This window comes from Blennius ocellaris (assembly GCF_963422515.1).
Source record: "Blennius ocellaris genome assembly, chromosome: 8".
Classification (NCBI taxonomy): Eukaryota; Metazoa; Chordata; class Actinopteri; order Blenniiformes; family Blenniidae; genus Blennius; species Blennius ocellaris.
The window spans coordinates 26,754,623-26,776,130 of NC_137657.1; the positions used below are offsets into that span (position 1 = coordinate 26,754,623).

Below are 21,508 nucleotides of genomic sequence, written 5' to 3' on the forward strand. Positions count from 1 at the left end.
GTTACTCTGATGAAATTCAGAAAATTGTAACAATCATTCATGTTTGCATGAGTTAGTTTTGTCATACGGAAAACTTGAGGTGCTTCCGACTCCATTTGCGTGACAACTTTTAAACAAAAAATCTTTTGTTGTGCCTTGGGGGTCCACTTACTGAAAAGACAACTTTTGGAAAACAGCACCTAAGATAGAACTTTTACTCAACTTTCCGACTCCCTCTCCGTGTAGGGACACCGCAACTTTTTGAAAACACTCACATCTCAATGAAGACAGAGGAAAAATGCAACTTTGTGAACGCGTTGCTGTGCGTGCACACCACAGCCGGAGAAAACTAAACAGTAAATAAAAGTTTTTCTGCACAGGCGACAGTCGATGGACAACAACAACAGGGTCGTGACTCCTGGGAGAATGTGGGACTTGATATATTTATAGTTGAAAGTCACTAGAAATAACAATCCAACCTTGGTCCTCTGACCTTACCACTGTCGGTGTACTTCCAGTTTTAATATCATAGCATATTGTTCTCTGTGCGTGTGTGTGTGTGTGTGTGTGTGTGTGTGTGTGTGTGTGTGTGTGTGTGTGTGTGTGGGGGGGGTTCCTTTACCAAAACAACTAAGAGCCGTCTCGGATGCTAACTTCATCCTATCCAGCGTTTCTGTGTAACCGGACAAGTGTTGTTGTGTCGGGGCTCAGAGCTGCTGTCTCTCTTTGTCTTCCTCCTGATCCATCTGTTAGCGTTAGCGTTAGCTGGATCAATTGAATCAGTTGATAGATAATTCAATGTCGGGTGAAAACCTCCAGTTTGGTCGGATTACGCCTCTCCCAAGGTCTCATTAAGAGACAAATATGAATGCTTATCTGTTTGTTTGTGTTTTTTACCTTCTTCCACTCTGAATATTTGATTTCCTATACTATTCCTATAGTATGTGCAATACTTTTGTGTGCAATACTTTTGTGAACACATCTGTACTTAGTGTATATAACTGGACTTTCCGTGCAATACTTTATAATGTGCAATATAATTTTTACTTTCCACCCACAATGTGAACACATCTGTATATAGTATCATATTTATTTCCTGTAAATTACACACAACATATTGTATTGCTCTCAGGACTGGGCTGTGCACCTTACCTCCTTTACACCCCCACCCTTTTTTTCTTAATATGTTTCTTACATATTCTGTACACTGTCGCACTGTTACTGGAGTTTGTTTTTAATCTCACTGTACCTGGTATAGTGACAATTAAAGGCATTCTATTCTATTCTATTCTCAGAAATGTCATCCTCGTTTTGTTCCATCCAGACGGAGGCTGGATGCCCACCGAGAGCTTCACCCATCCTGCTGATGCCTCTGTGTACTTTAATCAACCGGCACTGGCTGCTGCTCCATCTCTCCACGCCACAGCATAAACACTGCGACTGAAGCAGCAGGGACTGATGCAGAGAGGAGAGATGGAGGGAGGGAGGGATATGAAGAGAAGAGGGAAAAGGAGAGTGATGAATGTGGCCTGTAACATTGTGTAACCCTGACAGATTATTCATTGTGCTATTACTTTTCAGCAGCAACTCTCTGTTGCCAATCTACACAAAGGAGGCATACCAGCAATGGCAGCCGGGTTTAGAGTTTTCACTGAGGTACTACGGAGGATTACCGACTTCATAGTTGAGTTTTTTTTTTTTTTTTAACGCGGGATGTCAACCTTGAACCGCCGTGCATTACTAGCAGGAAGTCAAATTTAAAGGTCACTCAGTTGCATTGGAAAATAAGAACGGCGCTGGAAAGATGATTGCTAATATAATCCCTGAAACCTTAAGTATAAAAGCAGAGTCAAACGGGATTCCTCCATAACGCACTGATGGAGCTTTTTTTTTTTTTTATTCTGCTCTGCCTCTCATTATCTCACTCCCTCTCCTGCCTGCCTTCTCTCATCTGCCTCAGCTGTAGCTTTTTTTTTTCTTTCTTTCTTTCTTTCCCCACTCGGCTGAGAGAGGAAGACAGATTGTCGACGGGAGTGTGAGCGAGTAGAACGAGCAGCTCCCCGCTACAAAAGCCACGGACCTCGCCTTCATCACCCAAAACACTCCACCGCCGGGAGCTCCGGGTCCCTGGAGGCCAAACGGCTGGTAGTGCGGCGGCTCGGTGACACGGCTGGCGCTGATGAAAGGCTCCGTCCGTGGCTGAGTAAACTGTATCCCCCTAACGTCATCGGGAGCTGTCAGCTCCCGGCTGTGTGGCTGCACCGCCTCGCGTTCAGGGACAAACACAGGCAGGGCAGCAGGGAAAAACAAAAAAACCCCCCAAAAAACAACAAATCCTTACCCACAAAGTGTTAATTTCTGTCCGGCGAGAAGCGATTGTTAAACCCACGTCAGCTAAAGGAGAACTCCTCCTTGTGCAGATAAACTTTCTGTATGTTGAAGCCGACTGACAAGACTTTAGGGAAGGATTGTTAACGTCTTTCTGATACTTCATTAATCTTTGGGTTTACATCCTTTGTTCACATTTTTTAGGGGGGGGGGGGGGGGGGGGGGGGGTGGGAGGAACTCAGAACCAGATGAATGTGATATGTGGTTGCACCCTTCAACATGATGGCTTTATTGCTTCTGCCTGAAGACAGCATTCTATCTCTTTTTCTTTTTTCTTTTTTTCCCCCCCTCCACACTGATTGGACTGTGACTTTCCGAGGGCTCCCCGGGTGATGCAAACTCTGTTTTCGGGGTGGATTTTCCCTGGAAGACGTTCCCGCGTGCGGCCAAAACAAACTTCTGTTGATGGCTCGCCTCTTGCCTCCGGTCTCCCTGGCCTGCTTCTCGACAGCAGCCGGGGGACCCGGGGCCGCTCGGGGGGGAGGAGCCCCGCGGTCCCCCGGCCCTCCCACAGGCTATAAGACCGGGGACAGACGGAAACACTCAGACTGCAGGCACACGTGGAGCGAAGAGGCAGAGGGAGGAGAGGGAAAGACCGGGGAGAGCCACAAACAGAGGCAAGCTGTCGGCACAGAAAACCCTTCTGCCCGTTTGGCTTGTGGGACCTAAAGGACAAATATAGAAAGAGTAGCTTCAGTTGAGCTTAGGTCTGTTTCGACCGTGCAATTATAATCTATTCCAAAGGAGTAATTGAAGGAGAAACACAGATTTGGGATTTTTTTTTTTTGTTTTTTGTTTTGTCAGAATATTTTTAAGGACCTGGAACCTCCAGATACCTCTGATGTCGACCGCCGCTTTAGGACCAACGTGCTGAGAGACCGAAAAGCCAAACTCAGCCCAGACATACTAAGAGAAACCTGTGATTCACCTGTCCGTTACAGATCCCTGTGCCCGGGACCGCTATCACAGGTTGGGGGGGCCCCCTCCGGCGGCAGACAGACTCGGTCCAGCACCTTCAGCTAAGTGACGCGAGCAGCCGAGCCCCCGCAGAGCGCTCCCCGCCAGGAGGAAGTCCCCACAGACCGTCGCGTGGTCGCGGTGAAGATGACATTCGCCATGCTGCGCACGGCGCCTCCCGCGGGCCGCTTCCTGTACGGCGACATCGCGCTGCTCTCCGAGGACGAGGAGGACAACGGCAGCGAGGGCTCGGGCTCCGAGGAGCGGACCAGCAGCTCCTCCAACTTCCGCCTGTCCTCCTCGTCCCCATCTGCCTTTCACATCAAGGTGAACAGGAAGAGGAAGCTGTGCGGGGGAGTCGGGGTGGGAGGGGTCGGGGGAGTGGGGCTAGGAGGGGGAGGGGGAGGGGGAGGAGGAGGAGGGGGAGTAGGAGGAGGAGGCTGCATTGGAGTGATGGGGGTAGGGGGAGGCGGGGGCATGCTCGGGAGGCTGGGCCCCCCGGGCTTGTCTCCGATCGGGGAGGGTCGCCAGAGGAACGCCGCCAACGCGCGGGAGCGGGATCGCACCAACTCCGTCAACACGGCGTTCACGGCGCTGCGCACGCTCATCCCCACCGAGCCCGCCGACAGGTACGCACTCACCTGACGCGATCGCCATTTCTTTTCTTTTCTTTTAAAAAAAAAAAAAGTTTTTCACGATTTCATATCTTTACAGGAAGCTGTCGAAGATCGAGACGCTACGCCTGGCCAGCAGCTACATCAGCCATCTGGGGAACGTGCTGCTGCTGGGCGAGGGGCTCCACGACGGGCAGCCGTGCCACGCGCCGTCACCGCCGTTCTTCCACGTCAGCTCCTCCCCCACCCGCGGATCCGACCAATCGGCGCAGCCCAAGCACATCTGTACCTTCTGCCTCAGCAACCAGAGGAAAATGGTGAGCAGAGACGCACACGATTAAGCAATATCAGTTAAATTGGGGCTCCAGATCACGTTTGTTGCGACTGATAGGCGGGCTGGGAGTGACGCAGACGTTTCCATCTCTTGAGACTGGGAGTGATGTCGATGAGAGGGGGAGAGATTTCCTCATTTTATCAGCATTAATCAACTTCAGAGCTTAAATTAACCTTAAATCCTGACAGGTTCTAATAGTTTCATGAGGATGAGTTTGTTGAACGTCTGCCACGAAAACAAACGTGTCATCCACATACGATAATACTGACTGGGACCTGGCATCTCTTGTGATCAGAAAAATAATCAGCTTTGTTGATAGATTAAAGATTAAAAGAGACGGATTCAAACCACCGTGATCTGATCACCTGCTCAAAAAAAGTTTCAGAAAAACCTTCTTCACTGGTGAATATTAAATTATTCAAAATTAATCATATCAAAGTCTTCATGGTTTAAATGTGGAAATTTAGTTTGGGTGTAAAAGTAATGTTTATTTTATTTTAGAGGAATTTGGGAATGTGAAGACACTTTGAATTTCCTTTTTTTCCATTTAGGTTTTCATTAAACTAATAATACACTAAGATTCATTACCCAGAACTACTAATATGTATTTTTTAAATCTTTTAAATAGTTTGAAAAATGCAAACATATTAATTTTCCAATTCTTTTAAGAAAAAAAACACAATGATATTAGTTTGGATCGCAGCGTGGTGGTCAGTTCAGTATTTAAAGCTGATCTGAGATCAGTGACTGTGCCTGTTAAACCAACTGGCCCCGAGGGACTTTAAAAGAAAAAGCCCTTTTAAAGTCGTCCTCTGGGGTGAAGGACTGCACATTGCTGTGTGTCTGGGGGTCGGTTTTTACTCAAACAGGTGGCTCCAGAGTTCAAGGTGGTTTGGTGAGAATGAGTGGGTCCAGAGAGGAGATTGTTTTTCTGTTGGAGCAGAGGGGTGGGTCACACCACTCACAGGACAAATCTCCAAAACCATTCTGTCTTTTTTTTTTTCTTCTTCTTCTTAAAAATATGAATGTAAAGTTTACAAGGGTATTTATGCAACGAGTGAGATTTATGAGCGGGAGCTCATGAAATCCATCCAAAACCATGTGTATAATTTCAAGAATGTCTTGACGTCAGTCCGAATAGAAGAAGGTTTTAATCATAACTGCTGAAGAGGTGACCTGAAATCCACGGGCTGGGAGTTTGCAATTAGCCGCTCGCACCGTTGAAGCTGAATGTCACGACTCGAAATGCAAAAGCACAGTGAAAAGCGAAAAGTAATATTCATAGCTGGGTGAATACAGACTTTCTTTTTTTCTCTCTCTCTCTCTCTCTCTTGAATTACAAAGCTATGATTAAACTTCACCGCCACATTTTTCCACACTTCATCCACTTTAATACAGACAAAGAGAGCCTCACCCGGTGTGAGTTTCTGCCCCCATTTGATTGATTCAGAACAGGAAATTGGTCTTAATCAAGAACACTCGCATAAGAAAGCCATCAAGGAGAAATAACAGCGGAGCGTCGACGTAACGCGCGGTGAAATCGAATCTCGGCGAGTCCGGCTCGGGTTCTGACAAAAAACAACCCGGAGACACCGAAGATGACCGAGGGGTGACGTCCGCTCAACTTTCCGCCTCTCACCCGTCGCTGCTGCCCATTTAGCAGGATTTATGGGCAAGGAGCTGACATCTGGCAGACTCCCCCATTCACCCCAGCAGTGTGTGAAAGCTAATACCCTCCTCAGTGTCTAAACCCAGAGACCCCTTAGCTGAGGGATAAGCTGGGTCTCAGCAGTGTGATCCCCCACCCCCCCACCACCCACCCCCCACACCTCCCTCTGAACTTGTGTGTGTATGTGTGTGTGTGTGAAAGCCTAGACGTCCTCGGTGTCCAAACCCAGACACCCTCAGCTGGGAGATAACTAGTCTGAGACCTGTCTCCTTCTCTCTTCTGTCTTTCCTCTTATTATTCCCTCTTCTCCACCGTTAAGTTTGCCCCAACCCCCCCCCACCCTCACCCCGCCCCTTCCCCCCACCACCTCCACCAGCTCTGTGCATATCGATCAGCCTTGACGGAGGTCAGAGCTGTCAGTAGGAGCTGTGTAATACTATCTACGGCTGTCGGCTGAGAAATGCACGCTGGGCAGGAGACAATGTGAAAACCTTGTCATGTCAAAAGCGCCTCCACCGGGTCCGTGTTACCTGCCGTCAGTCACACGATGCTGGTTCCTATTAGCCGGCCGGAGAGAGAGAGAAAAAGCCACAGAAGCCAGGACCAGACACAGCCACCGTCCCGCTCCGACGCGTTGACCCACGTGAAAGTCATTACCTTCCAATAAGCCCTCGCTTGGACTCCTCAACCGCGGTCACCAAGGAGGAGAGCGGAAAATCAATGACCGAGGTAGAGACGTCCTCTAATTGATGTGAAAGAAACAAAAACAAATGTCAAGAGGTATAAAAACCTCATCGGGAGCAACGATTACAAGCGACAAATTCATTGTTTTTCATATTACTGATGCTTATATTCCTGATCCATTTACATCAAGACAAAACACAACTCAACAGCATCATTAATAGGTTGGTTTTTTTGAATTCCAGTTCTGATAAACTGCAAACAAAGCATGTGGATTCATTTCCAGTGTGGAACAGTCAATATGTGTTGTGTCAGTGACTCCATGCAGCTGCAGGATGGTTCATGCACCATTAACAGCCTGCTGGATCCTCATACACACTTCGTTGGACGGTCGTTTCTCTTTGAGCCGTTCCTCACGAGCAGAGGAGGGTTTCTAATGAAAACCCAGGTGATGCCAGAGTCTCAGTGTCGAGGCTCTCGGGGTTGGCGCCCGGCATATAAGTGGTTAACAGTGATTGGCAGGGCCTGGGAGCCTTTTCTTTTTTCCCCCTGGAAAAGTGGCTCCGCCGTGTGTAAAAGTGCGCTGAAGGGCAGAGTCGGTGATTACGGAGAGGAAACGATTGGGAAGGTAAAACGAGACTTTGCGTCCCGACTTCTCTCTCTCTCTCTCTCTCTTTGTATGTTTTTCCTGGTCATTGAGGTTCATCACAGCTGTCGGGCCGGCTCAGAGCCGCTTCCAACGGCTTTCCAGCGCACAAGAGGCTGCGAGTGAGAAAAGTATACACTCATTTCCTCCTATTATAAGCGTATGTGCGGGATAACCGTTTCAAAACAAACAGTGGCGTTAGTAATGACTACTGCACACTGAGAGCTATTAAACTTTACATATTCAGGGGCAGGGGTGTGAATACTAATGTGCCTTCATTAGCGGTGTGTGTGCTCGCTGCCGAAGAGCCTGAAATTGATTTCAAACAGTTGGAGGACATGTGAGTATTTCATTTCAGCTGTTTGCTAATTCTGTAAAACGAGTCGCAGTTCTTTGCTGAAATAGAAGTAAAGTTTATTGTTTGAAAAGTTGATATTCAACTTTTTACTTTGCTAAAATGAAAAAATGAAAAAATTAGCACAGGCTCTGAAATACTGACATATGACATCTTTTTCTAAGGCATCTTAATGGGTGGGCCATCTGCATGTGTACACACACACACACACACACACAAGAAGTCGTGCACACATTAGAAGTGTTGATCCAGTTTGCAGAACAAAATAAATCCTCCAGTACAGTACAGACACTTATAGTAATATCTAACACGTACAATAATTATGTTTTGATTCGCCGCCACTCACAGTAACAAATGGTTTTGGCTCAGGAAGAAAACTAGCACGGCCTTGCGAGGGTATTTTCATCTGAGTAATATTCAGCTTTATAGAAAATGTCAAATATATATTCAGTTTCTTTTCTGACAACTGATTAAAACATGAACATATCCATTCAGAGGAACTGGTGACTGTGTCCCAAAACTGTGCACGGAATTCTTTGGCGTTGCAGTGAAGTGGACAGTTAAAACCACGAGGGACTTTTTCACTCTTCACTGTTCGTTGATCGGTGCGCGTGTGCTTACCGTGTCCCAAACCCCCCCCCCCCAAAAAAAAAAAACAAAACCGCAGGACGCTCTGATGGCTACATCTGTGAATGAGATGTGCGGAGCTTGAGAGGCTGGAGGCGAGCCGGGCGCTCTTTTAAGTCCCCGCGCTGTCCACTTGATTGATGCAGACATCCTGGCTGCGAAGGCGTCTCTCCGCCTCGCAGTCAGGTGCCTGAACGCACCACGCAGCAGAGACGCGTCACGGCTTTTTCTGAATTCTGTTTTGCTTGGAGTCGCCTTTAATGACCGCCCCCCGAAAACTTCATTTAAAGGCCTTACAGGAATTCTCTAACGTGAAAATGGTCACAAATCTGTCCTCGGCTGCACTCGGTGCCGCGTCGCCCTTCACACCTTGCTCCGCCGCCGTGGCGTATTTCGTTTGGATCGTAAAACGAAGATGGTCAATTTATTTTACAGACGAAAATAAATAGAAATGTCCGTTTGTCTGCCAGTAACAGCAGCCGTGTCGAAAGTTTTTCCTTTAAGGCTGGCCGTGAAAAAAGCATTTTTCCGATATTTGAATTGAAGAAGAGGAAGAAAAAAAGACGCTCATCTGATGAGTTGTGCTACATTTGGAAACACAATTATAAAAAAATAAAAGTCCAACATACGATCGCCATAATACTGACGGTGTGGTCAGTGTAATTAGACCATTGTTCCTTTTGAAATGGTCACACTCAGATGAGTTTACAAGCATTTGGAGGCACAACCCACATTTATTTATTTGGAATTTAAAGAGGAAAAAAAAAGAAAAAAAAAGAAAACAGAGACGTCTAATTTGAAGTGAAACTGCTCCATGTGTCGTGATTTACATCTTTGCTGCTGTAAAACTTTTATATGTGCGATGATTTTTTATTTTTTTTGGTTTTGTTTTTTTGTGGGTGGATGGAAAGAGAGCGCTACTAAAGCTGCAGGCCGCAACTTAAAAAAAGCGACTGATCTCGCGTGTCGGCGTTTAGACTGACGGCCGATAAGACTGCGACGGGGACGTGAGCACGTCGCGAGCGTTCACGCGGCATTTACGCGTCGCCTGTGTCTGGAAGCCATCGGCAGCAACAAATGAGCTAATTGTTCAGTAAATGATTCATCCTCTGCTGAGGCTGTGCAGCCAGTGTTTAATTCAGCTGCTGCTATTAGAAACACATTGACTCGGGGCTTTGATGGCGACGTTAAAGGAGCCTGGAAACCGCGCAGTGTGGAACGCCCTCCCTGCTGACACTCACACCCACACACATGACACACACACACACATGACACACACACACACACACACACACACATGTGGGCACACGCTGCTCGCGTCCAGCGTGCCACACGCACAGAAACTTTTATCAAAAGCAATTATTTTCCTTTTTTCTTCTTCAGCCAGACGGCCTCTTTCTAGACAGCACCCCCCCCCCCACCCCCTCCTCCTCCTCCTCCACCTTCTACTTTTTCTTCTCCTCCTCCTGAAAAAGCCTCATATATGATTACTTGGTTAAGGAGCTCTGGATCACGACTGTGCTTTCAACACTTTCTAGACTAATGGTGTGCAGGAAGTTGTGCAAACACAGAGTGCAAGAGCGAGAGAGAGAGCGAGAGAGAGAGAGAGAGACATTGCCAGCGACTCAGTGGGATAATCAACTCACCATCCATCCTGCCGTCTGGACAGTTGCTTTTTAGGCGGCGGTGAAACGACACGTCGCCTCTTTGCAGACGTCAAACGAACCGGGTGCACCTGAAGAGGGCCTAAACGCCCGGACGGGACGTAGTTGCTCGGGCGCAATAACGACTGTGGCTTCTACAGTTATTTGGAAATTAGCCTGTTTTCAGTGGGGGGAAAAAAAAAAGAGTTACGTCATTGTCGTGTGCAACGCTTTCAGGGTCATAGATGAAAACTGAATTACTCTCATTTATTCTTAATGCCGGATTGTGTCTTTTGAGCTCCTTATCTCAAGCTATGCTGTGGAGACGCATCGAAGGTGGCTTAATGCACTGATATACACCGTGTATGTGTGTGTGCGTGTGTGTGTGTGTGTGTAAGCCAGGCAGTGTGTCGGACTGTGTGCCTCCGAGCGTGGACCTGTCTGTGTATTCTCAAGGCAGATGGAAGCAGTTAAAGCCTAATTTAACACCAACAGAAGAAGTCGGGTCAGATAACTAACAAAATCTATTAGGAAAACTATCATTCTGTTGTCATTTGGCCTCCGGGGAGCCGCACACTCGCCGAGAAAAGTCAAACTAAAGTGCGGCGAGGCAGGAGGAGAGAGAGCGACGACACTGGAAAAGCCTTTTTTTTTTGGAGGAACAACCTATCTGCCGCTGTCGAGGTCGTTATTACGGCACTTCAAAAAGCATTTGTCTGATTGGGCAATCCGGGGTTAATCAAGTGTTTCTGAGACCATCGGGAGGCCCGAGTCCACAGAGAACATGAATATGTGTCGTGTCCAAGCCACATTGTGGCTTCCTGAAGACTTTTTTTTTTTTTTTTTTTTTGCAGTCCTAGTTAGCCTCCATTTTAATACCTAGTGTGTTACTTATTGCAGGATTTTAATGCGTGTCCACTATTTTCAAATCGCTGATCATTTACGAGGGTAATTACGGTTTCTATAATCCGCCGGCGGCGCTGACGCACACTTGCATACTTTCGCTCGGCAGACTAAAGGGATATTACCCGTTTTCATTTCATGCTTAAATACCAGTCTCCTTATACGACGGCGGGCCGGTGCCCAAAGAGGAATTATTTTTTCCAACCAGTCATTCTTGTCCACACGCAGCCAGGGACTAAATTAGATGTTTGTATTTGACAGAGCGGCTTAGCGCAGGAATAAGACGGAAACAGGCACGGAAAGTCCTCAGCTGTAGGTGAAGGGGACGGCGGGGGATTGAGTTTCGGAGAAGCAACGGCCCGGGGTTTAATCTGTGGACTTGATAAGACGCCGCCGGGGGGAAAGTGTTTGCTGTCGACAAGTGTTTGCTTGGTACAATAATATTGTCGGAGGATGGTAATATCATCATATCGTATCTAAAGGAAACATCATCAGGTAATCATATTAGTGTAGGACAGATGGCCCCCCGGGGACGCCGCCGGTATGGACATCTGTGTGTGTGTGTGTGTGTGTGTGTGTGTGTTTGGAAGGAGAACAGAGCGGGGATGTCATGTGACCATGCCCTATTAGTCTTCAGGAGATTGTTTTGACGACCTGACCTTCCCTAAACTCTCCTCCCCTCCTTTTATTTTGTCTGAAGCAGCCCCCCACCCCCCACCCCCCACCCCCATTCACACTCATCCCACCATCAATTCATGTAATTTGCTCAATCATTCACTTTTCAGACTCTCTAAATGTGGCCAGCTTCTGCAATCTGTGCACCTCAAGTACTTTTCCCCCCCTCCACCGATAAAGACCTCCAGTTTTCCGCGCCGCGTTCCAACACGGAGGACGGACGCGTCTTCCAGCTGTCAGGCGAGGGCGCGCGGCTCTCCGTTCACGAACAAAAAGACGGAAAGATTATCCGTCTTATCTGGATTTTGTCCTTCGTATCGCCGGTTCAATCCTCTCACCCCTGCCTCCTCCGACCTGCCACACAACGAGGCCGATCCCGGGCCCCCTTGGCGAAGGCAATCGAGTAATGACTCCTCGCCGTCCAGGTCCAGCTGGAGGACGGATTGACAATAATAGTTCCAGTTTCTCCTCACGCTCACCTCAATCAGTGGGAGGAACGATTCCTGTCCAAATCCTGTGAGATCATTCTCTCATTACGGCCCCTGATACCCTTCCAAACACCTACCCACCTTTGTTGATGTCAGTCAAGCAGATTTTTCCAAACACCTACACCTTGTGCTCCGTCTGGGAGGAAATGTGTAACAGGTGTTGGGCCGGGTGAGGCGGGAGGAGGGGAGGAGGAGGGGGGGGGGGGGGTAAGTGGAGACGATATGAGTGAGAGGAGGAGAGAAGTCAGCAGAGGACAGGAGCGAGGGAGGAGCTTATTCACACGTCTGTCAGTCAATGGCAGCGGGGGTCATTTTTAAATAAGTTTGCAGCTTAAAGCCCTGGAAATATCTCCCAAAGCGGTAAACGAGTGTTGCACATCGCTCAATGGCGTGCTCAATCCAAACAAGAAATCCCCTGCAATCCCGGGCCGGTGGTGGATGGCCTGAGGAGCGAGGTTAGGTGAAGAGGGAAAATGTGATGTTATTTTCCTGGCCAGATAGAGAAAGTTCCCTCCACCAGCCGGGAAGTGGAGGCTCCTCTGTTGTGATACCGCGGATAAAATAAGAGAAGCATGTCGTATGCGCAAGCGTCGCCGCAGTTAATGCCGCGCGCTACCGTGCAGAACGTGTTTACGTCAGTTTACAGCGTGCAGTCGAGTCTAATTGACGTCCTCAGTTAAGTGGGAGCAGAACACATCCAAAACCACAGGAGCGCTCGGCGTCGCCGACTCCAGAACAACAGAAGTGTAAACAGCAGCGAGAGACGCCGCAGTAATGCAGAGCTGATGTCACATGGAGGTTTGGAAAAAGACCATCCATCAATCCATCCATCCATCCATCACCCTGTTATACCTGATGAAAATGCATACATCTTCCATTCTATCCATTATGAAGCCACTTCAAGGCATCTTTGTAGGAACTTTTTTTACTTTTTAGGCCCCATTTGCACCGTGACAACATTCACAAGTGACAATGGAAAACTTCCGTTGCCTTTTGGGGGTCGGCGTACGCGACGACGGTGCTCCGGGCCCCTGACAACACAACTCGTGGGAAACACTACGATGCCCGTCTCTCTGGGAAAACACGGCTTCTTGAAAACTGTACGTGAGCGCCACGGCGGTAGTAAACAGTTCTTCTGCACATGCTCAGTGGGCGGACAATAACGACAATGGCTGCCTCCGGAGTGACGTGGCTCCCCGTCCATATTCTCCTGGGGCTTTTATAGTCGAGAGTCACAATCCGACGTCTGTGTGCTTGCCATTGTTAATAGTGTGTCACGATCGGCGCATGAGAAAAACCAATCAGCAGCTCCTCCTAGTGGCCTGGCATGATAACTACAACTTTTTTTCAGCATTTCTGCAAGTTTGGGTAAAAGGAGATGATTTTCAAAACATTGATGTGAAACTTTTCTGGGAAAAAAAACCCCCACAACAACGATGCGTTTTCACTTGGAACGTTGTTGTGTAAACGGGACCGATGCACTTAATTACATTTAATGTAGCAAGTGATGTAAACTTGTACTTTATACAGAATATTCCTACAGATTACTTGACGTAATGGCCGATTTCCCTGGATGAAAATGTGTGTGTGTGTGTGTGTGTGTGTGTGTGTGTGTGTGTGTGTGTGTGTGTGTGTGTGTGTGTGTGTGTGTGTGTGTGTGTGTGTGTGAGTGTGTGCGCGTGTGTCTTACTCACCCCGCAGCTCTTGGATAAGGCAGGAGAGGAGATGGATGAATGGAAACGCTGTTTTGACAGTCTTTCATTTACAATTCAGTTCAACATTCAAGAACATCTTCCAACATGAAACAAATCCCCCGAATGTTCTTCACAAAGACTTTTTTGTTTTGTAGCACTGGAGTCCTGAGCTGGTAAACAGCTCAGCTCTGTAGGGAGCAGGTGAAAGCCTGAATGCTGCCACTTCCTGTTCTACTTCCACATTAAAATCTCTTGCGTCTACATTGTCCCCTCGGGGAGAGTAAAGATTCTCCACTTTATAGCGTTCATATATTTTGACCATCACTCGTTGCTACTGTGAATAAATCCTGCTCCTCCACAGCAGAAGCACATTTCAGGTTTGGGGATTCAGAATGTGGACTCCCCTTGCTGACGGGTCCTGGTGTTTCTCTCTGTTGCAGAACAAAGACAGAGACAGGAAGACGGCGATCAGAAGCTAACAATGAGAGAACAAACGAAACACTCGCCACTTTGACAGTGGCTTGAGAATCGCTGCGACTTGAAGACTGACCGAAGTGGTGCGTTTCAAGGACGATTCCAGGACTTCAGTAGCACTTCCAGGACTTTTAAAAGAACATTTTTGATAAACTTTTTTTTTTTTTGAGGGGGGGAGGGGGATTCTGTCTTTCGAGTTTTGAAAAGTTCAATGACACTTTTTCAACAACACATTAAAGAGACTTTTCACTGTGTTGTTTGTGTCTGAAGAACTCATGGCACATCATCAGAAAACACTTAAAAGCCACAAGGTTGTATTCATCAAACTGAGTGTTATTAATGTGTAAGCTGAAATATAAATGTATATTTATGTGACATAACATTATATAATGAAAATATGTTATTTAACAATTATATGACTTTTCGTTTGGACAAACTATGTGCATTGTTTCAAGGTACAGAACATTGGCTATTGGCAGTTTATGGCATTACAAGTCATTTGCTGGATATTTGGTTGTTTTGAATAATCATTTCTGAGAGAAAAAAAAAAAACCAAGGTTACAAATAAACGGTTTGTATATCTGGAAGTGAGTTTTATTTATATGTGGTTTGTGTATAAGTGGGTTTGCGCTCTCAAATCTCTTACAACTTTCATGTGAAGAAGCTGATCGGGGTTCTGCATCCTGCCGCTCTGGAGCCACGTGTGGTTCTCTGGCCCTTTTGTAGCCCTTTTTATTTTGAAAATCATTTTGGAAAAGACTTTTAACTCTCGGCTCACACGCTTTTAAGTAAGACTCAACTAAAATGTGTTGGGGGGGAATAGCTCAAATCACAAGCAATGGTAAAAACATCTTTTTTACAACAGGATTTCTAAAAAAAAAAAAAGAAGAAAAAACAGGATGGGACAGCTAAAGTGTCAAATGTCAAATTGGTTCGAAACGTCTAAAAACAGCAGAAAATGTAATGAAATGTTCCCCACGCTAAATTGAAACTTCATCAAAGTAACATGAGACACAGTTTATGTTTGTATATCAAAATAACATATGAAACTTTTGATTTAAAGATTAAATGTGTTTTACAGCACAAGTTCAGTTTAATTTGGTGAAAAGAGACAAATGTCTCTTTTGGTTATAAAGGTTGCAGACCCCTGAGCTACAGGTTAGTGCTCGTACTCGTACTTATACTTTAAGAATGTAGTTGAAGCGTAAATTCAAACGTCAATCAGTGAGCGTGTGCCAGTAAGACTCCCTTATGTTTTACTCAGAGTGACCAGGAGCTCTGAAATTCCCTCATTGAAGCTTTGAGCTTAATCTAAGTCAGTCTGACGAGTAGAAGACGGGACGGACGGACGGACGACAAACATCCAGGAAAGGAAAGGAAAAAGATGAGCAAAGGTAGAAAAAGTGACCGAGGAGGGAAAAAAAAAAAAAAATCAAAATTGAATCTGCAGGTACGACGACTTGGACATCTGCCTCCGTCCCTTCGCTGTCCTCTTTTTTACCTTTCCACATGCTTGTTCTCTGCTCTCCTCCGCTGCTCTTCCTCTCTTTTCCCTGGAGTGCCACAGGCCAGAGTCTGGTAGGTGATGGCTTTCCAGTGTGTGTGTGTGTGTGTGTGTGTGTGTGTAGCCACACACACCGCCTGGCTTCCCTCCAGCCTCGTCTCTCCATCTTATCACCCACTTATGTTTCCATTGATCCCTTCATTCATCTTTCTGCCTTTTTCGACTACTCTGTCTCTTTTTCTTTACGCCCCCCCCCCACACACACACACACACACACACTTTCTTTCTTTCGTTGCCGTTACAGATCTTTTCACCTTCTTAACGGAAAGCAATCCGTGTGAAACGCTGCTCTCTGTAACGCAAATGGATGGGCAGCAAATTAAATAGATTACGCCGTGGCAAAAGACACAAATAAATGTCTAAAGCGTCTATAATAATGAGAAAGAGTAAGAGGTAAGGTTTTTTTTCCCTCATTCATCGTCTTCTTATCTTAACTGAAGAGCAATAACAATCTGTCAGCGTCTCTGGTGTCCTCGTTTAGCATTTTCAAGCCACATAACAGCACTTCTCGGTTCAGTTTCCACCATTAAGACAAGTGTAAATGAACCGTTCAGGCTAACCGCTGTGCTGCATGCTCCATGTTCCCAAATAATTTGAACAATTCTAACAAGCCGTTTCGGCGACTGAAGGTGCCAATTATGGACGTTTTTTTGTTGTTTTTTTTTCCCTCTACCAGTGACAAGTGCTGGGTGAAGAAAAACAACCAACAAGAATCTGAACTGCCACGACGCACGGTTTGTGAGTGGAAAACAACGCTGGGTCACCGTGTGCGTCTTCCGACGAACAACAACAAACTATATTCAGCATTCAAAACAGTGAAAGTGTCGCCAGGTCGTCCGGAGGACACTTGCTTTAACCAAGTGACTGGTGGAGAGAGTGCACACAAGATAACGGTTGAAAAGATCGATTATTAAAAGAAGGAGTCGTGCAGAACTGAAAGCCTGGACTGAAGATGGTTGCGAAATCTTCTGGAGAATCGCTTATAGGAGAGACATAATGAAGTTCTGGCATATTGCATCTGAAATGCCCTTAAACCTGAGTGCCAGAGCTGGGTTTTTTTTTTTTTTCCCCCCGAAGCGGAACACGAGGAAACAAAAGATGAAATCTCAGGACGCGGCTTCAGTATAAGTAGTCCCTGCTGCTCGCCGGTTCCTGAGACAAAGATTTTGAAAAGCGCCGTGCGTCTTGTTTAAAATATTTCAGTTCTATTATGAGCCAATGAAATGCAGATAATCTTACTGCTGAGATTTTTTTTTTTTTTTTTTTTTCAAGAGGAAGCTATAGCTTTGAAAAAAAAAAAAAAAAAAGAGTGCAGTGTGTGTCTAGTGTGTCCTAATGACTTCTGGTCCAGTTAGTCTGAGAGTCTGATCTCTCTAGCAGGCCGTCTGTCTGAGCTGTGGAAAAAGGAACCGTTCCTCCCACACAGACCAGATCAGGTTCCCCCTACGCCTACACACACAGTTTAACACACACACACACACACACACAGATGACCATTTACACACTCGTGTGCTGATGAACGTCCACAAAGCACAAGTATCTGGACGTACAGTACGAGCACGCGCGCGGCAGGAAGATCTGCGATACAGCTTAAGCTGTCTAATGATCTCTGTGTTTTACATTGATGAAGCAGATCAGCTGAGCGGGCAAACTGCTGCGCCGTATTTGAGGGGGCGGTTTTGGACCGAGGTGAACCGGAGGTTTGGAGAATCGACCGGCTCTAATTGTCAATAAAAAAAACGGTCTGAGGGAGATCCCCCCCCCCCCGCCCCCCTGTGGAAATCTGCCGGGTCAGCACCGGTGGCCGAAAGCAAGTGTCACAATTAGTCACTGGTCACTCAGACTCTACTTCTTCTACAGATTGAGAGACCTGGCGGCTGCAGACGTGATCGTTTTCAGCCGGTCGCGAAAGAAGAGGATCTCTTACAGACTTTATGCGCTCTGGCCAGTTCGTCAACAGCAGCATTCATCCCGCCGAAGCTGTGTGTTCGTTTCGGAAAGACTATTGTAGTTTTCCTTGAGGGTCGCTAGTGGGCGCTGGGGTTCACACACTCGTAATTTCACATCCCCAAAGCTGTTCACGTCCCCAAAAAAATCCAAATCGATTGTTCTTTGGGTGACAAATCATCAAAGCTGGTGAAATACATAGACACAGCGGTTGGTCGCTCAACTTTCATTGGCGAAAGGTAATTCGACACACAGAAGAGAGACAATCGGGTAGCTGGTGCACAGAAGGGGAGACGAAGATGAGGCACGAGGGCAGAAGAGGAACACGCTCAAGGAACACACAATAAAATGCACTAAAACAAACAGGTGGAGTCACGTTCGAGGCCGCCATTGTTGTTATTGTCCATCTATACCAGGGGTCGGCAACCCGCGGCTCCGGAGCCGCATGCAGCTCTTTGGTCCCTCCACTGCGGCTCCTTGAGCCTCCGTCCCACTGCAGTTCATCCCGGAGGGACGTAAGGAGGCAAGGCCACCCAGAGCGCAGTCCCGCTACAAAGAGTGGTAAAATGTAGGCGGGTCGTGGACGACGCAGCGACGTGACGTCATTACGCAACAATAATGGATGAAGAATGTAGAATTGTGGCTGCAGGTCATGACAGCGGCTCAACTGGTGTCTGAAGCTGGGAGCTTCCTGTACCTTTCACAGTAAAACTGCTGCGCTGCGGAGCGCCGACAATTCCAGGAGGTTCATTGCAGACTTGTTGAGAGTGACGGAACATTCTAGTGAATTACACAACAACTACAGGACATTAAAGCCACAACACTCACACTCATGGTTCTAACAATCCCAGATCTCCCACATTTATCTTCCATTTTAATAATGTGTAGCAACAAAGGAGCTGATAGCTGCAATGCATTATGGGAGTTTCTGTTTGTCGTGTTTTAAATGTAATTATTGGGGGTTATGTTAGGTTTGTAGTGTGGGTAATAATTGTGTTTTTGTTGCTTCGTTCATGTAGTTTAGTTTATTAGTTGTAAGTTGTCAACCAGCAGTGAAGAAGGTTTTGTGTGTCGTGTCGTCCTGGCATGGTCCGACTGTGGGACTGTCAAAATAAAATGTGTGTGGCTCTCTGGGTGTTGTGTTCAGTGGGAAACGGGACCAAATGGCTCTTTGAGCATTAAAGGTCGCCGACCCCTGATCTATACTCACACATGTGCAGGAGAACCATTGAGCACAGCCGTGGTGTCACATGCTCAGTAGCGGCGTTTCCTGCCGTCTACACAAGCGTTTCCAGAAAGTTACTTTTTTTAATTTCCCCCCCGTTTCTGGATGGATCAATTTTTTTCACTTGAAAAATTATCCTGGAACTGTAAACAGGGAGTGAATTATTGTCAAGACGCCACAAATGGAGGAAATTCTAATCATAATCATTGTTTTATGTTTTTTTTTCTCTCTCTCTCTGGCTTTCAGTCTGAAGCAGCAGCAGATTGGAGGTTCCTGATAGGACGGTGAGCTCTCATAGCGTTTGCCGCTCAGAAGGTGTGTTTTATTGTGAAGGTTCGACTGATTTCCCCGAAGCAATAACGCCTGTGGTGCGCCGTTTGTCCTCGTAACATCGCCGCGGGCTTCATCGTCGGGATGATATACTGGACGCGATTTCAGCACCTCTTGTAAATACAGAGCCAAAGGAGAAAGGTATTTTTTAAGGCACTATAATTATGGATTCTTCCGGCCTCCTGGGTGCAGCGCCGCCACGGCCAAACACAACACCGGCCAGTCGGATTTGCCAATATCATTTCAACTTGGCAAACTATTCTCAATTCAGCACCCAGAAGACAAATCGGAAGGTTTGCATGTTTTTTTTTTTTCCATCTCTTTTTGTTTCGGGGCCACCCGGTGTGTGTAGATGTAATTTTTTTTACTCTTCTTCTTGAGGAAGAAACGTGAGCTGCTGAAGCCTTCACTTTGCTCACAAGCCGTAATCGCTAACTTTGGTATTTTTGTATACAATAACAATGAGGTTTGTCCAAAAATAAGATTTTTCCACAGGTTCATTGATGTTTCAATGGACGGTGAAACTAAAAACATATAGAAAAATAAATAGACAAAATGAACCAAACTTCACCAATGTAAATTCAACAGACACAATATATACACATATTTCTGTTCCCATTACAGGTTTCTATATCTATCTATCTATCTATCTTATATATAAGATTTTGTTACCCACAATCTCCACTTTAGACTCAAGACACGAAGAAATGGAAGTATCGACTCTCCTCACCTCCGCATTCTGGAACACTTCTTATTTCTGGTCACATGACACGACACCTGTCCCTGTTCTTAAAGTGACCACAACACTATTATCAACAGCTGAAATACTGAAGAAAGCAGGAATCAAAGTGTAAATAAAGATTTTATTTGTGACAGAACCGTCTCATTATTGAAGTTGAACTTTCCAAATGCACCAGAATTGTTCTTTCATTAAGCTGATATAATAATCGATCTCATTGATTCACCTCCTAGCTTTGAATCTAGTCTTTCTGGCTTCGTTGAGTGTTTTGCTGGATGAGGCTCCTTCTCATGTGTTGTTGAGGTTCAGGACAGTGACGTGTTGAGTCACAATACCTGTAATTATATGAGCTTTTGTTAAAGGAATATGTGTGTGTGTCTCTCCAGGGTCTCTTATGGAAATAATCAAAACGTTGGACGTGTGATTCCCCAGATCTCACTTTGTCCACGAGTCCCAGTGTCCCGAACCCAAGTATCTCCAAAGTGCTTCAGCGGGTGAAGGTGAACAACAGTGTTTTGTGCGCCGACACTGCTGCAGCAGTGGAAACGTGCTACATAACATCTCTAAACCTGGATCTGTTCCTCCCATCACTCCACAAATGTAAAACTGCTGAGTAGGAAATCAATGGCAGTGATTCGAATTCTCAAATCAACTCAAGCACTTATTTTTTTTTTTTGCACAAATAAGCCCTTTTGTATGAAATAAGAGGCCAGACAGTCTCTTGGCCCTCGTCTCTGAAGCACTGACAAGTTATTTCTACATTTCTCAACTGTCATAACACGAGAATCAGTGAAGGAGACAGGAGCACTTCCTGTTTTTTTTCCCAACTCATCCATGTTTTTGTGCTCTGATGGTACCCAGCAGAATAAGGCCTATTAATTAAAGATGGATAGGCAGCAGCGCTTTTCCTGAAGCTTGACCTCCTGTTGACATTGGAGCAGAAGTTTCCTCTGGTGTCCTCTCCTGCTCCGTGGGCCTGTTGGCCAACTTCCTGCCTCCACTCCAACTGTCTCAATAAAACACCGAGAACAAAGATATTTAAAAGAAAAAAAAACAACACAAAAAAAAAAAAAAAAAACGCGGTGCAAAGAGCGAAATGCACCTTTAGGAACATTAGTCTTTTCCAACCCAACGGGGACCAGAGCTATGCTAACACACACACACACACAAACACACGCGGTCGCGCACAGCGGGAGGCTAACTGCTCCGAGTGGGAGCTGAGCTGCCGAGGGCCGGATGAAAGGAAACACTAAAACTACAACGAGGGGAAGACAGGTGGCCGGTTTGGCAGCTCGCACACACACACACACACACACACACACACACTCACACACACACACACACACACACACACACACACACACACACACACACACACACACACACGCAGGTACACAACCTCTTCCTCTTCGAGCCCCCCCGCTGTGCACACCTGTGAAAGTGCCAAATCCTGAACTCGTTCAGCTCCTTCCAGCTTTCTCTTTTACCTCCGCTCTCCCTCTATCGCTGCCTCACAATGAATCTTTCCTCCTCCCTCTCTCTCTCTCTCTCTCTCTCCCTCTCTCTCTCTCTCTCT

The 21,508-nt window shown here is 46.5% G+C and overlaps 1 protein-coding gene across 1 annotated transcript; it reads left to right on the plus strand.

Annotated features, from left to right (window-relative positions):
- Positions 1–2,932: 2,932 nt before the first annotated feature.
- Positions 2,933–14,691, plus strand: scxa (scleraxis bHLH transcription factor a). The gene is made up of 4 exons (XM_080500573.1): positions 2,933–3,673; positions 3,788–3,953; positions 4,039–4,255; positions 14,094–14,691. Exons 1-4 carry the CDS (start codon positions 3,472–3,474, stop codon positions 14,130–14,132), a joined length of 624 nt encoding a protein of 207 aa, XP_080356699.1. The 5' UTR covers positions 2,933–3,471; the 3' UTR covers positions 14,133–14,691.
- Positions 14,692–21,508: the final 6,817 nt, after the last annotated feature.

What these genes read in the sequence shown, in the direction of transcription:
- scxa (XM_080500573.1), top strand. Translation starts at nt 3,472, where the DNA reads ATGACATTCGCCATGCTGCGCACGGCGCCTCCCGCGGGCCGCTTCCTG. An exon ending in CCCACCGAGCCCGCCGACAG is followed by an intron (nt 3,954 to 4,038) that starts GTACGCACTCAC and finishes ATATCTTTACAG; the next exon opens with GAAGCTGTCGAAGATCGAGA. An exon ending in TCAGCAACCAGAGGAAAATG is followed by an intron (nt 4,256 to 14,093) that starts GTGAGCAGAGAC and finishes TCTCTGTTGCAG; the next exon opens with AACAAAGACAGAGACAGGAA.